The 14,196-nt window shown below is 47.1% G+C and overlaps 1 protein-coding gene across 5 annotated transcripts in view; it reads left to right on the forward strand.

Moving 5' to 3' along the window:
* Nucleotides 1–14,196, forward strand: part of RPS6KA2 (ribosomal protein S6 kinase A2) — a 366,717-nt gene that overhangs the window by 330,415 nt on the left and 22,106 nt on the right. For all 5 annotated transcript variants that reach the window (XM_070517829.1, XM_070517702.1, XM_070517789.1 and 2 more), the window contains 2 exons: nucleotides 4,625–4,755; nucleotides 6,060–6,185. In XM_070517829.1, coding sequence (XP_070373930.1) covers nucleotides 4,625–4,755; nucleotides 6,060–6,185 — 257 coding nt within the window. The remainder of the gene's footprint in view (nucleotides 1–4,624; nucleotides 4,756–6,059; nucleotides 6,186–14,196) is intronic.

Raw genomic sequence — 14,196 nt, forward strand, 5'->3', positions numbered from 1 at the left:
GTTCATGGAATCGGGTTACTTTTTGGCTTCAGAGGTTGGAAGAAGGGGGTGGGATTTGGGCATCCCATCCTGGCTCTGCCCACAGCTCACCTGAACAGGTCATTTTATTTCTCCTCCTGTGAATGTGAAAGGAACACAAAAGCAACAGGCTCAAAGGACACCACCTATGAATGCTTATGCAAACCTCCCCGTCCTTAATGAAATGTGCAGTGTTTCATCACAAGCCTCCATCCTTTGGAGCTAGGCATTTAAAATACTGAAATAAGGACCATCCTTGTGCCGCCTGTTAAGGAAATGCTAATACAGCCAACTCTGAATTATTCACACATGCCTCCTTTTTATATGATCCACGAAGAATTTAAACTCCAACCTAGTCGGCCAGTGTGACCCGCAAGCTGTTTTTTGAGCACCTTGTAAGTCTTTTGTGCACATAGAGAATTCAATTTTATTTTAATATTAGCCTAAGGGAAACATAATTAGACACAAGTCATTCTAATGGCTTTTTTATTCCTTACTATTTTGAATTCTCCAATCAATTTTACTTAAAGTTAATTTATTACGCCATATGGTTTGCCTTTGAGGTAGGTAGTAATTGAAGTGCTAAGGACACAGAAAAATCATTCACTCTGTGTTGACATATTTATAAGAGGGTAGGATTTTCTAAGCACATGAGCTGGGTGCAGAGCTGGGTTAATGGGAAGTGGGAGCGATGCGATTCTGAAATGGCAGATACGCCACATCCATATGTTAGGCTTGGACGCACAGTGGGAATTTCCTATAGGAATCTTACTATCCTTTTTTTTTTCAACATAAGCCAATGCTAAAGTTAGTTGATGTCCCCTGATGACACATCCGCTGCCCATTAGAGCACGCTGACTGCCGAGAGATGCCCGTTTAAGATTTAAAAACCCATAAAACATATCACACAAGTCAATCAACAAAGGTTGATTGTACTCTGTTTAAAATTTCCTTTTGTCCAACCCATATTTTTGCTCTTCTTTAAGTACTGTGCTAAAAATCAGCATCCCCTGGGTGATTATCAAACATTTTAAATCCTATTTATGCCACCCATCATTTAGTCACCTTCTGGCCACATCGATCAAACGTTAGCTGATTTAACCTTGTGTAAAGATCCGTCTGAACTTCAGGAGTTTGCTGAGCCTGTCAGCCACCTCTCCTCTGTCTGTTCAGGGAGAGCAGCCCTGGGCAATGGAAGGCGTGGCCCTGTACTTCACGCCTCCTTATAGTTAAAAGTCATTGCTTATTTGATCTACAGATTTTCCACTCAATAATGAAAGTGTTATCAGTTCAAGTTAACAGGGCTGTACCCTCCCCCCCACACACACTCTGAGATGCTGAAAATGAGCCTTCAGATCTTCTCGCCCTTGACATTCGCACGCTAATTCCCTAGAACGGGCTCAAATTCTTCAACCTAAAACCCTAGGAGAGGACACCAAACCATCTCTGGGGGTTGATGATTGACTTATGATGTACCCATTGTGCTTGGAGGTCACTGCATGAAGCACGTGGTAGCTTAGGGGATTTTTAAGAACAGGCAGACCTCCAAGCCAGAATTCTGTGCGGGGTGGGAGAAGAAGACACAGCACAAAGCGAAGCTGTGAGCCAGAGCCCACCGCCTGGAGCTCCCGGAGCCGCTGCAACCCAGCAGTCTTCAGACGGCACGTGCATTGCCTCTGCTGTCTCTGAGTGTGTAATTTCCAGATTCTAAAAACTACTCAGGTGAGCCTTCTGTTTTTTAATCAGCTTCCCTCATCTCGCACATTGGCAGTTTCTTTCCTAGCAGAGTTAGCTCTGATCACATTAGTGACTGTGAAGCCCCTTGTGATGTGACAGGTCAAGGTCTGAGTTTCGTGGTCCATGGTGAATTTGAGCCCAGGCACACGGAGCCTCCCCCACACACACAGGGAGGCGAGGGCTCCCTGGAGGGACAGTGTGGGTGCTCACTCCTTCATCTGTAGGGAGGGCACAGGGCTGAGCTTTGGGGCATGGAAGGAGCCACTTATCGCCTTTCTCCCCAAAACACTATGCTCAGGAATAAAAGCCGCGTTCTCTGCGACAGCCCACCCCCTCACCCACCTGCTCCACCGGGCAGGGATAAAACTAGAAACTGGACTGTACTGTTTCCATGTCAAAATAAAGTCTCAAAACAAAGAAAAAAGATAAGAAGTAGAAAAGCAAAGACCCACTCAGAGGGCCTCTCCAGGGCTGTATATATAAGATGTACTTAGAATTCTTTGCATATATACGTTGTCGGAAAAAATTTGAATACGTATATACTTTATATATTGTTCTAGATTTATATATTTACAATGTATACATTATAGGAGTTATGTTATATTGTTTTATATTGTTTATTATTTTACTGTAATATATATATTAAAATATATTTTTTTTTAATTTTTCTTACAACGTGGATGTTCTCCAGCTTGGTTTGTCTCTTTGGACCTGACAAACTGTTGGGACTATCCTCCCATGACAGCATGTCTCATTCCAGTTAGGGTAGACTTCCTGGCCTTGCATCCTTTCCCAACAGAGCATCCGGATATGGATGCACCATTGCTGGTCATGCCCATGATTTTTTTTTTTTTTTTCATTTTTTTCTTATTGAGTTAATGATAGGTTACAATCTTGTGAAATTTCAGTTGCACATTAATGTTTGTCAGTCATGTTGTAGGTGCACCACTTCCCCCTTTGTGCCCACCCCCCACCCCACCTTTCCCCTGGTATCCACTAAACTGTTCTTAGTCCACATTTTTAAATTCCTCATATGAGTGGAGTCATACACAGATTATCCTTCTCTAACTGGCTTATTTCACTTAACATAATTCCCTCAAGGTCCATCCATGGTATTGCAAATGGAATGATTTTGTTCTGTTTTGCAGCTGAGTAGTATTCCATTGTATATATGTACCACATCTTCTTTATCCATTCGTCTGTTGCTGGGCACTTAGGTTGCTTCCATGTCTTGGCTATTGTAAATAATGCTTCAGTGAACATTGGGGTGCACAGGACTTTTGGGATTGCTGACTTCAAGCTCTTTGGATAAATACCCAGTAGTGGGATGGCTGGATCGTATGGTAGTTCTATTTTTAATTTTTTGAGGAATCTCCATACTGTTTCCCTAGTGGCTGCACCAGTTTGCATTCCCACCAGCAGTGCATGAGGGTTCCTTTTTCTCCACAACCTCTCCAACATTTGTTACTATTAGTTTTAGATATTTTTGTCATTCTAATGGGTGTAAGGTGATATCTTAGTGCAGTTTTGATTTGCATTTCCCTGATGATCAGCGATGATGAGCATCTTTTCATGTCATGCCCATGATTTTCTAATGGTAAATATTTACACTGTCTCCAATTTTTTTTGCTGTGTCAGATATTCCTAACACAAACATTGTCTACCTTTATTTGTAAGCACTTTTGAAAGTAGTTCTGTAGGATAAATTCCTGGATGTAAGAGTTGCTTTTCAAAGGACACGTGAATTGTAAATTTTGATAATTTTGAAACTTCCATACTACCAAATCAACTCTCCTAAAGGTCATGCCAGCTTCTGCTCCCGCCTACCATTATGACAGCCACCCTCTTGCCAAACTGGGATGTGACTGATGGCTTTCATTTTTGCTAATTGGTTGGGCAAAGTGGCGTCTCAGTTGAAAGCGTACACACCTGCTCATCAGAAAGTACTGTTTTTCTTCCCTATCGTAGCAATCAGCACCCCATGCTTTCCCCGTTTTTCTGATGGGCACTTTGCTCTTTTCTCATTGATCTCTGGGAGCTCTTTGCATAAGAGAGAATTTAGCCCCTTGCCTGTTATATTTGATGCGTATATTTTCTCCCTGTCAGTGATTTATCCTTCTCTTTTTTTTCACTTATTGATAACTTGAAATGGGACCAGTGTCGCAGCAGTCAAGCTTTCAGACAAATCATACAGAGCTTAGAGAAGTCATAATCGAAGTAAATCCCTTGGTTCACACTCCTGTCCACTGTGGACAGGAGCGGCTTTCCCCGAATCTCCCTGAAGAGCAGAGCGCTGACTCGTGCTGCGCACAGAGCTGTGCAGGCTGTGGGACAGATAGGGCAGGAAGAGTCATTTATGCCCCCAGTTCTGTCCCGGCACACAGTTCCTGTTGAACCTAGAAACCCGGAAGGCGGCCTCCATGTTCATTGGTCCAGGAGCTGACAACTCCACCCTGAGGTTCCTAGTGGCCTCTGTCTCAGTGTGGAGTGGGGAGGGGCAGAGGGTTGTGGTTAAGAATACTAAGTTTGATCTGTAATTATCCTAAAGTGTTTGTTCTAGGCATTTTTGCCATTTAAAAATCAAATTGCTGAAACCACCCAAAATAAAGTGTCGTTTCATATGGTTCAGCATTTCTAAACCTTTGTTTTATCTCCTGTTCCAACACACGCATACTAAACAAATGCACACCACGTGCCCATATGCGGGCACACACACAGCATATGTTGCACACATGCACATATATCCACACAGCACACAAACTCCCTACACACACAAACACACACTCACACCGCACACTCACAGTGTTACTGCACCACACAGTCGCTCAGCTCCTCCTGGAAGGCTGAACTCTCTCATTGTCACTTGCAGACTCACCTGGCGTCCCCCCCAGTGCCAACGCTCATCATCTGTTTAGAGGATTCAGTTTCGTGGCCTCAAGCCTGGTCCAGGAGCCTTCGCAGCAAGATCAGCACAAAACCACGGTTCCCCCCATCGTGCAGGTAATCCCTTGGGGCTGGACTCGTTTGTCTCCTGCAGCAGGTTGGGGTGAGGAGGCACCAGCCCCGATGCTGCAGGTGGACTGAGAGCCGTCTCAGCCGAGGCGGGGGCACTTTCCATCACAGACTCTTTCCTCAGCCTCCCAGGTGCTAGTGTGTGTCTGCCGTGTGATGTGAACCTGGTCCTTAGCCCTGCTCCACATTCTTCCTCAGGAGGGGAAAGAGTCTCAAGAAGGGTGTGACCAGGGTCGGTCTGTGGCCGGAGCCCCCACGGGGTCAGACTTGGGCATCTTCACTGTGCAGAGTCAAGGCGGTACCCCAAAAGAGTGGTTCAGTTTGTGGGTGCCATTTCTCTGTTGTGAAATGTGCTCTTTGGGAGGTCAAAGATGACATTTTTATAAGGAGAAATGTAATCAGAAATAGGGAATTCTAAGAAGGAAATATGACATATTTTTCTTAAGAACCAAGTCGAGGGGCCCACCCAGTGGCGCAGTGGTTAAGTTCACATGTTCCACTTCGGCGGCCGGGGGTTCACTGGTTTGGATCCCAGGTGTGGACATGGCACCGCTTGGCACGCCATGCTATGGTAGGCATCCCACATATAAAGTAGAGGAAGATGGGCACAGATGTTGGCTCAGGGCCAGTCTTCCTCAGCAAAAATATTGGCGGCAGTTAGCTCAGGGCTAATCTTCCTCAAAAAAAAAAAAAAGAACCGAGTTGAGGTAAATTGGATGGCTTTGGAGTTCCATGGCATTTCTCTCCCTGAGGCCTTTTGGAAACACACAGCATCTGTAAAGGGGACACTTGGTGTGACGGTGTATACCCTTCTTGGTGGCTTTGTGTCTACACTCAGAGCAGATAGGATGGAGGATTGTATGTATGGGCAGATGTGGGTGTTGAGTGGGGCATCGTGGGGTCAGATTTCCAATTAGACGTTGACATCTAGATACCCACTCTGGACACAAGGGTGAGCCCCACACGCCCTATATTTACCACGGCTTCTGTCCTTTCTCCAGATTCTCGGTCTCTCAGATCTTTGGGGAAACATGGCCGGTCAGCTGACACAGTGTATATGGTGTCTAAAAGTTCAGTCACAACCCAAGAGGTCAGGGAAGTTGGGATTTCGATCTGAGACCATCATTCACTAGCTCCGTGCCCTTGGTCAGAGGACTGTAGTAACTCCTGGCCTCAGTGTCCTCGAGTGCACAATCTGGAACCTTCCTTTGTGCTGCATTCTCTGTGCTGGGCTTGTACCTGGGCATGAGAGAGCTCTGACCACGCTGTCTGCCCTTGGTCTCTCTCTGCAGCAGTTACACGGGAACAACATCCACTTCACCGATGGCTATGAGATCAAGGAGGACATCGGGGTGGGCTCCTACTCCGTGTGCAAGCGGTGTGTGCATAAAGCTACTGATGCAGAGTATGCCGTGAAGGTAAGGCCGAGTGCGTGCCGTGGGCAAGGGTGTGTGTGGGTACGATGTGCACCTGTCGCCACTCAGGGTGCCCTGACCCCAGCAGGCGCGACTGAACCCTGGCCAACATCCTCTCTGGTCACCATTTTCCAAGCTCTGATGCGATGGAGTTCAGTTTGCTCTGATCGCAGGCCACCTGTTAAAATTATCGTGCAAATCATGAATATTTTCAGTTCTATCCAACATATAGGTACTGATCACCTTTAGTAGCTTTATATATATATAATATACACTGGAATAAAAGCTTTGGACGCTAGAGTTGGGGACAGGCATTGCATTTGACAAAGCAAGGGCAGGAAAGAGGAAAGGAGGGAGGGAGGAAGCTGTAGTCACCAAAAATTAAAGACAGAAATAGAAGCACAAATTGGTGGTATTTGCAAACACTTAAGCAGAGAGCTGGCATTTTTAGTATCAATCTTCAAGAACAGTAAATAGTAACCATGATCCATAATCCGATTTGGCAATCTCTGCTTAGTACCTTTAGCTTCCGTAATTGTTGCTAGATTCAATATTTGATCGGGAATCCAAAATGTTAGTTTCTTGAGTTTTCTGGTTGGTAAAATGTGGGTTGAAGCTCAAACTTCCTGCTAAAATTGGAATCTAATTTATGTAAAAAGCATAAGTGGTACCTTCTCTCTACAAGAAAGTGAGAGATGCTCTGACTTCACCGCTCTCCTGCTAAGCTGAACTCGAGGCTCTTGAGGAACCGGGTCCAGCCCGTGGGGTCATCGTGACCAGACCCACTCTGGCTTATCCCAGACGTGTCTGTGGCACACGGCACTGCTCCTGCTCTGCGAAGAGCATTTGGGGAAAGATGGAACCTGCGTATCAGGCAGTGGTGTAAAAGGAGTAGTCCCATCCATTGTGATTTTCCTAACCTTTGAAGAAATTGTTCAAAATGCAGACTACAGTAGGATGGCCGCATTCCATTGTAGCTCACCCACAGCTCCACTGGCGTTTTGTGAAAAAGGGTTTTTGAAAAAGGTAGACTCTCAAGAATAGCATGCATATCCACGGGGGACGTCTACCTGGTGTTTCTTGCACTGAGAAAATGCTGGGCCCTGTCACAAACAACACCAGCCCAGAAAACAGGCCCCTTGGTTTAGTTTGGGTTGGAAATATGTGACATTTTGGCAAGTTTATCTTGAAATCCTCAAACACAAAAGAACGTTTAAATACGGAAGAACAATTAATTTGTTGATTTCCGCTGATAGATTCTCCATGTTCAGCCTGCCCAGCGTCTTGAACACACGGAGGGGAGGTTGAAGGAAGGTAATACAGCATGATTTACAATTCCCGGGAGAACTGGGTGGGGGTGACACTGAGGGTTACCGTCTCACGGTGGATTCATGCACAAGAGAAAACTAGGTTGTGTCATGAAGTGGTTCCCTCTACAGCCTGGGCACATGGGTTTGATATATTTCCAGGATGTGGACTGTTGTGGAGTTTTATTTTTCCTCATCCTTGGAAGGGTTTAAAGGAGAGCTTGGATGGACGCCCACCGTTTTCACATCCAGATGCTGTTTCCATGTACGGCTGTGAGGATGGTGGAGGGTAGAGACCTGCATTCTGCCTCAGACGAGAGAATTTCATTTGTACTTCGAAATATATTGCACATACGCTTCATAAGCATGCATGAGCTTCTTAGAATTTTTTTCCGCATGAGTCACTTCTCATGGAATTTCTTTAGTTTATCGGGTGACCAGCAGCAATCCTAGAAAAAATGGCTGCTTCCACGGAGCGCAAAGAAACAAATCTATTGTTTGGCCGGCTGAGCGACCACAGTGCCTTCCAGAAAACAGCCTGCTATTATGAGGCTGATCAGCTAGCGTTTTGTGCTTCTGAAAATAAATCTCCTGTTAACAAAGGCAGTGGTATGTTTTCCACTAACGTTCTCATATCCAGCTCTCGTAAAGAGACACCATCTGAATTCGGCTTTGTTAAATGGCTTATAACTCAGTCCTCAAAGATGCGGTTGAAGCCAAACCCCGTGATGGCAATTTCTGAGGAATTTCAGCTACAGTTCTGTCCAGGCAGAGAAGCCAGGCACTGTAGCTGCAGCCGATGGTAGAAGAACCAGGTCCTCCTGCTTTTGGACAAGCCTCAAGCTCCTTGGACAAATCAAGCTGGTGGATGTTACAGGGATTTCCCTCATCCTCTCTGAGACTACAGTGGGTCATTGTTTACTGTCTGGAAGATGCTTCAATTAACCAAGCACAGGAGGGCGCGGGACTGCGCGAACACCAGCGAGTTTCCAGTGAGGTGAAGCTCCTTGCGCAGCGCAACCCCAGGACCTGGAGCTGTTTCAGAAGCACGTTTAAGCTGCTTATTGGAAAGATCCATTTATCCAAGGGCAGACACCCAGGTTTAGATTTCCCTCAAAGGTGAAAGAGCTGGCAGGAATTTCGTGGCAAAGAACTCATCATTTCAGATGGCCCATTTGTTACCCAAACTGCCCACATGCCACAGATCGCTATGCTGTTTGGTGTTCAGCATTTTCTGGGTAGAATGTAACTGAAATATTTTTCTGCTTTTTTCTGCATCCGCTGACCTGTTGATAAGTAGCAGTATCCTCTCTTAAGATTGGAGCAACTAGGAAACAGCAAAATGAAGTGTGTTTTCTAATGTAACACAGACGGAAGAACGTGGCGCTCAACGGCTTTGGCCCCTGAGTCAGATTTCCGTTTGACAAACGCCCTGGAATTTGGCGGCCCCTCTCTCCGCGACCACGTGAACAATTTGCAAACCCAGCTATCCAAACACTTGGATGGAAAAGGGTGTCTGTTTCATTTGGAGAAGCAGTCCATTCGGAGCCGGTCAGGGCCTCCTCATGCAAGGATGTGGGTGATTCAGAAACTCCCCCACTGAGTAACGAGCAGAAAAAAAAAGTGTGCAATCTTGATTGAACAATAGAACTGAGGCCAGAATACGGTGGTTTTTGCCTGGGGCAGTCATGATCGGTCAGTGTGATTTTGCCCCCCCTGCAGACACTGGGCAGTGTCTAGAGACATTCTGGTTGTCACAACTGGGGTGTGAGTCACTGCTGGTATCTAGTGTACAGAGGCCAGGGCTGCTGCCTCATATCCTGCAGTGCACAGGATAGCCCCCCAGTGCTCCCACAAAGAATTCTCCAGCCCAAAATGTCAGTGGTGCTGAGGTTGAGAACCCAGCCTAGAGCATCCTTCTGGGAGTCAGGGGATGGGTAGCTCAAGCAGATAAAGTCCGGCAGGCTGATATGGGGGAGATGAGAGGGGGGTTTTCCTTCTCTGTTCAGCCTCTGCTTATTGTTTGATAGCAGAATGACAGTCTCACCAAGAGCTTAGCACTTCCCACCCTCTATGCAGGGGCAGGGCAGCCTCTCACTGTGACGGAGCCGGGAATCCAAGTGTGGGTCCTTCTGAGAAGGGGTCAGGGCCAGCTCTTAACTCCACGAAGATCAGACCAGCAGCCTCAGAGCAAGTATGGGATGCAATACTTTTCCTGTTCTTGGAAATATCATTGTGTTTTGCTTTGTCTATTTCTGTATCTTATCGGTACCTAATTTTGCCACTCTAATTACTGTCGTCCTATTGACCACGTTTAAGGCTCCATTTAAACCAATCTCCCCAAGTTGATTCCCAGTGAACTCGACTGCTGGTTTGGCCGTTATTCTCAGCTGCATTTTTATACAAGGGCCTAGAGTGAGTGAGACCAGTTGTAGCTACCGCTTAACAGAACCTTTAGCCCAGTGCCCACAGAGAGTAGGGATTCAATCAGAGTTGGTTCAATCAGAGTCTGAACCCTCAGGATTGTTCCTCCCTACGAGCTGTGGCAAACAACACGACAACTCTTCTTTTGGCAGAATCTGGCCTCAGACGGTGGAGATGGGGTACTGACCCTCACTTCTTCACAAACACCCCTCAGGTCGGACGTGGTGTGGGACCTCCCGCCAGCGCACCCGCCTCGTGCATTCTGTGCTCTCAGTGCCTCCTCTTCCCTTTGTCAGACACGCTACAGTTGAACGATGTGCCCTCCTTTCTAAGAACTCAGAGCTATTTCCTCGGGACAAAACAGCTCGGTGGTCTAATGTAGGTTTTCATAACCAACCACGTAAGGCTCATGGTGGGAGATGAAATTGGACCCGACTTAGAAATAACATGACATAAAACTGCATAGATGCCCAGGCGTGAATGCACCTTTCATTTAAAATAGCATTAAAATGGAGTCAGTTCTTGAGTGCAGAAGGAAACTACGACTGCATAGGATTCAAAGGAAGGAGAGAGGTGCATCTGAAAGGAAACAATCATTGCTTTTCTTATTCAGTCAAGGGTGCTGGACTCACTTTGCGAGAATTGAGTGAGAAGATTGTTTTTATTTTGTTTTTGAGTCTTTGTGGCTTAATTTGATCAGGCATATATTGTAGACAGTGCCAATCTGTGTAAAAGGAAGGGCTCCTGGCATTGTGTTGGCTGGGGGAAGTACATAGAAATATGTAAACGTATATACATATGTCGGAGCTGACTGACTACACGAAAGTTACCTTGTGTTGCTTATGTCTCAACTTCTCCTAAGCTTACGTGGGTGTACCTCGAGAGAGTGCTGGACAGTGTCTGCTAATGACTCAAGTTTTTATATAGTGCAGGGTGTAGCATCAGAGGCATAGTGCTAACTTACATACCTGAGGTACCAATTTTGCCACCTTGGTCCTCTTTTGCAAAACACGAACCTCATAAACTTATAGGCAGCAAAAGGATCCAATGACTGAAGCTCATGAGACCAGGAGCAGCTGACGTTAGATAGAATTCAGATGTCGCAAATTGTATTACGTTGTGTATTGCATCGTATAACAATGATGAGGAAGAGAGTAAATAGCGCTCACTGTATGCTATATGCCGTTCTAAATGCTCTGTATGTAAGTCATTGACTCCTCAGAACGCCGTGATGTAATTATTTTCATCGTCCGCTTGAGAGAACAGAGACCCAGAGGTTAACAACATACGCAAGGACACCAGCTAGTAAATGGGAGAGCCTGGTTCCCATCCAAGCAGTCAGATGCGAGCGCGTGCCCTTCACCTCCACAGGGCACCGCCTCTCTGCTTCTGAGGAGCAGGAGCCCTAATGCACCACATCAGCAACCAGCTACTCTCTCATGCATCTTGCGATGCCCAAATCACGAAAGAATGAGACAGCCATGTAGATCAGATGGGCTGAGAATGTAAAGTCGGGCTTCAGAATAAATTTAAAGCATACATCATGCAACCTGCAAGAAAAATTCATTGTTTTTATAAACATCTAAGTTCCTGAAACTTGAAGGTGAAGTTGTACCTGGTAGAAGTGGAAGTCTGTGTGAAATCAGATCTGAGTTCCTTTTCTTGCAAGCTCCCTGCTGGTGGGGTGGTGGCATGGCTGTGTAAGAGCCGAGTGACAGCAAGGCCGCCCCCTCAGCTTTACCTGCAAGCCCACTGTGTGCCGTGGGCTTCTCACCAGCACCCTGTAAGGCCCTCCATCCAGGGCCTCCACCCCAGTCAGCTGCTCCAGCCTGTTCCCCATAGCCTTTTGGATGGTCTGAGTCCCTACTGACCTATGTTTCAATTCTTTGCTCCAAGGTCGTAGGCATCGCTAGGCCCGGCTCCTATCTGTATCCACCTGCTCATCCTCTGGGCAACGTTTCAGAAACTGCATCCTGAAAACCCCAATGACAAAGTTGGGAATTCAACCTGAGACTGATGGGGGACACCTCAGGGGAACCTTCACTCAAGGCGACTCCAGGATATCAGGCTCCAAGAAGAATGTTAAGTCGTCGAGAAAGCAGAGGGTCACCCCAACCTGAGACTTAAGAAATAACATCTACTTTAAGGGAGAGGGTTGTTCTGCTGGAGAGTGAAGGACGATGCTGATCCTCACATCAGGATCTGAAAACACATTTATTTTATAGAAATCATGTGGAAATGCGAAGCAGTGAGGAATAGTGGTTGAAGGTTTGGAGAGCAGGTCCTGCAAAAGAAGCCACATCCACCACCTGAAGAGGCACACATTGAGGAGACGAGATCAGAGCCATAAATACCTTCCCAGCCCAGCGCAAACCAAGAGAAAGAATATTACACGGCACGGAGGCTGGATGAGGGGTGGCGGGTTCCAAATAAAATAGAAAAGGAAGAAGGCAACATTTAGACTGACAAGGAAGGAAGAGAAGGGGCAGTTTTGTTGGCAAAGTGCAGGATTGAGGAAAATAGCAGGGACAGACTTCTCTCCCAGCAGAAGAAAGGGATTCAGAAAAGATGGGGAAATAGTGGTGTTTCTACCCTGTCCCAGCGGAAGGCGGCTCTGCCGTGCTCATGTATCAGCACAGCCGTTTTTCTCTGATCACAGCTCCTGGGTGGAATCAGGCGGGGATGTGCATTCTCCGGGAAACACGTATATTTAAATTAATATATTTAAATTAATGGTTCAGAAGATGTCTCAAAGGTGGTGGCTGACACATGGATTTCTCCACATTGAGCACCTCCTCACGGGCTTGCTGCTTAGGAAGGTTCTTCGGGTCGTGAGTAATAAACATCCATTGCATCTGCCTAATTACTCACGATGCCCCCATGTGTCTAACTGCATCTCAGCTCATTGTGGCCCAAACGTGATTCCTGATCTCGCACCACAACGTCTCCCTCCGTTTTCCTCCAAGTATTAGTTTCCCGTCGTTGATGTTGCAGGTTATCACGAATGTCGTGGCTTAAAACAACATGCAGGTGGGGCTGGCCCCGTGGCTGAGTGGTTAAGTTCGCGCGCTCCGCTGCAGGTGGCCCAGTGTTTCGTTGGTTCGAATCCTGGGCGCGGACATGGCACTGCTCATCAAACCACGCTGAGGCAGCATCCCACGTGCCACAACTAGAAGGACCCACAACGAAGAATATACAGCTATGTACCTGGGGGCTTTGGGGAGAAAAAGGAAAAAAATAAAATCTTTAAAAAAAAAAAAAAACATGCAGGTATGTCTTGCAGTCCTGGAGGTCAGAAGTCCAAAATTGGCCTCCCTGGGCCGATGTCAGGTGTCAGTGGGGCTTGTTCCTTCTGGAGGCTCCAGGGAATGAGAGACTGAGCACACGCACGGACAATGGTCAGACATCTGTACAGATGGAGCTGTCACCACAACCTGCAGCCACCTGCCTAGGAAACCAACCCCTCGTCTACAGTGAACATCCCAGGAAGCCAGCTGCCTGCGTCAGACTTGCAGGAAGCCAGGCTGCTGTCTCTGGTCACAATCCAGGAGGCTGCACAGTCACTTTTGTAACAATCAGCCCCAAATAGCTGGAACTTGATCAACAACTGACAGCTGCCCTAATTTTTTTCCCAGCTTCCAACTCAGGACCAACCAGAGAAAGCCGATTCTGCTCGCCTCGCCAGCCACATCGGAGCCCCACTTCTAGAATGCCCTCCCCACCTCCCCCAGGCCCACAGCCTCCATCGGGGTCCTCCTGAGCCCCCCTCTCCACCAGGAGGCTCCCCCACTCCTCTGCCTGCCTGGGGTCTCTGCCACACGACCCCCCTGCTCCAGCAGCTCTGAGTAGACAGCCTCTGCTTGTTCCCTTGGGTGGTCTTCATTGATTTTCATGGCAAGGATCCATTTCCTTGCCTTTTCCAGTTTCTAGAGGCCACCAGCATTCCTTGGCTCATGGCCTCTCCTGGAATCATTACAAATGCTTGCTTCCAGGGCCATGTCTCCTGCTACTAGCTCTATCCTCATGCCTTTGCGATTAGATCGAGTCCACCTGATAGCCAGGTAATCCCGGCATCTCCACGTGCTTAACCCCCTCTGCAGAGTTCCTTCTGAATGAAAGGCAACGTACTCACACGTTCTGGGGGTTAGCATGTGGACGCCTTTGGGGGCCGTTATTCTGCCTCCTACACTCCATCACAGTAACAGCCCCTCCATCCTCCCAGTTTCTCAGGCTGGACCGTTGCGTCCTGTGCCTGCTCGCTCTCTCTCTCTTATCCCCTCCAG

This window comes from Equus asinus, chromosome 1 (genome assembly GCF_041296235.1).
Source record: "Equus asinus isolate D_3611 breed Donkey chromosome 1, EquAss-T2T_v2, whole genome shotgun sequence".
Classification (NCBI taxonomy): Eukaryota; Metazoa; Chordata; class Mammalia; order Perissodactyla; family Equidae; genus Equus; species Equus asinus.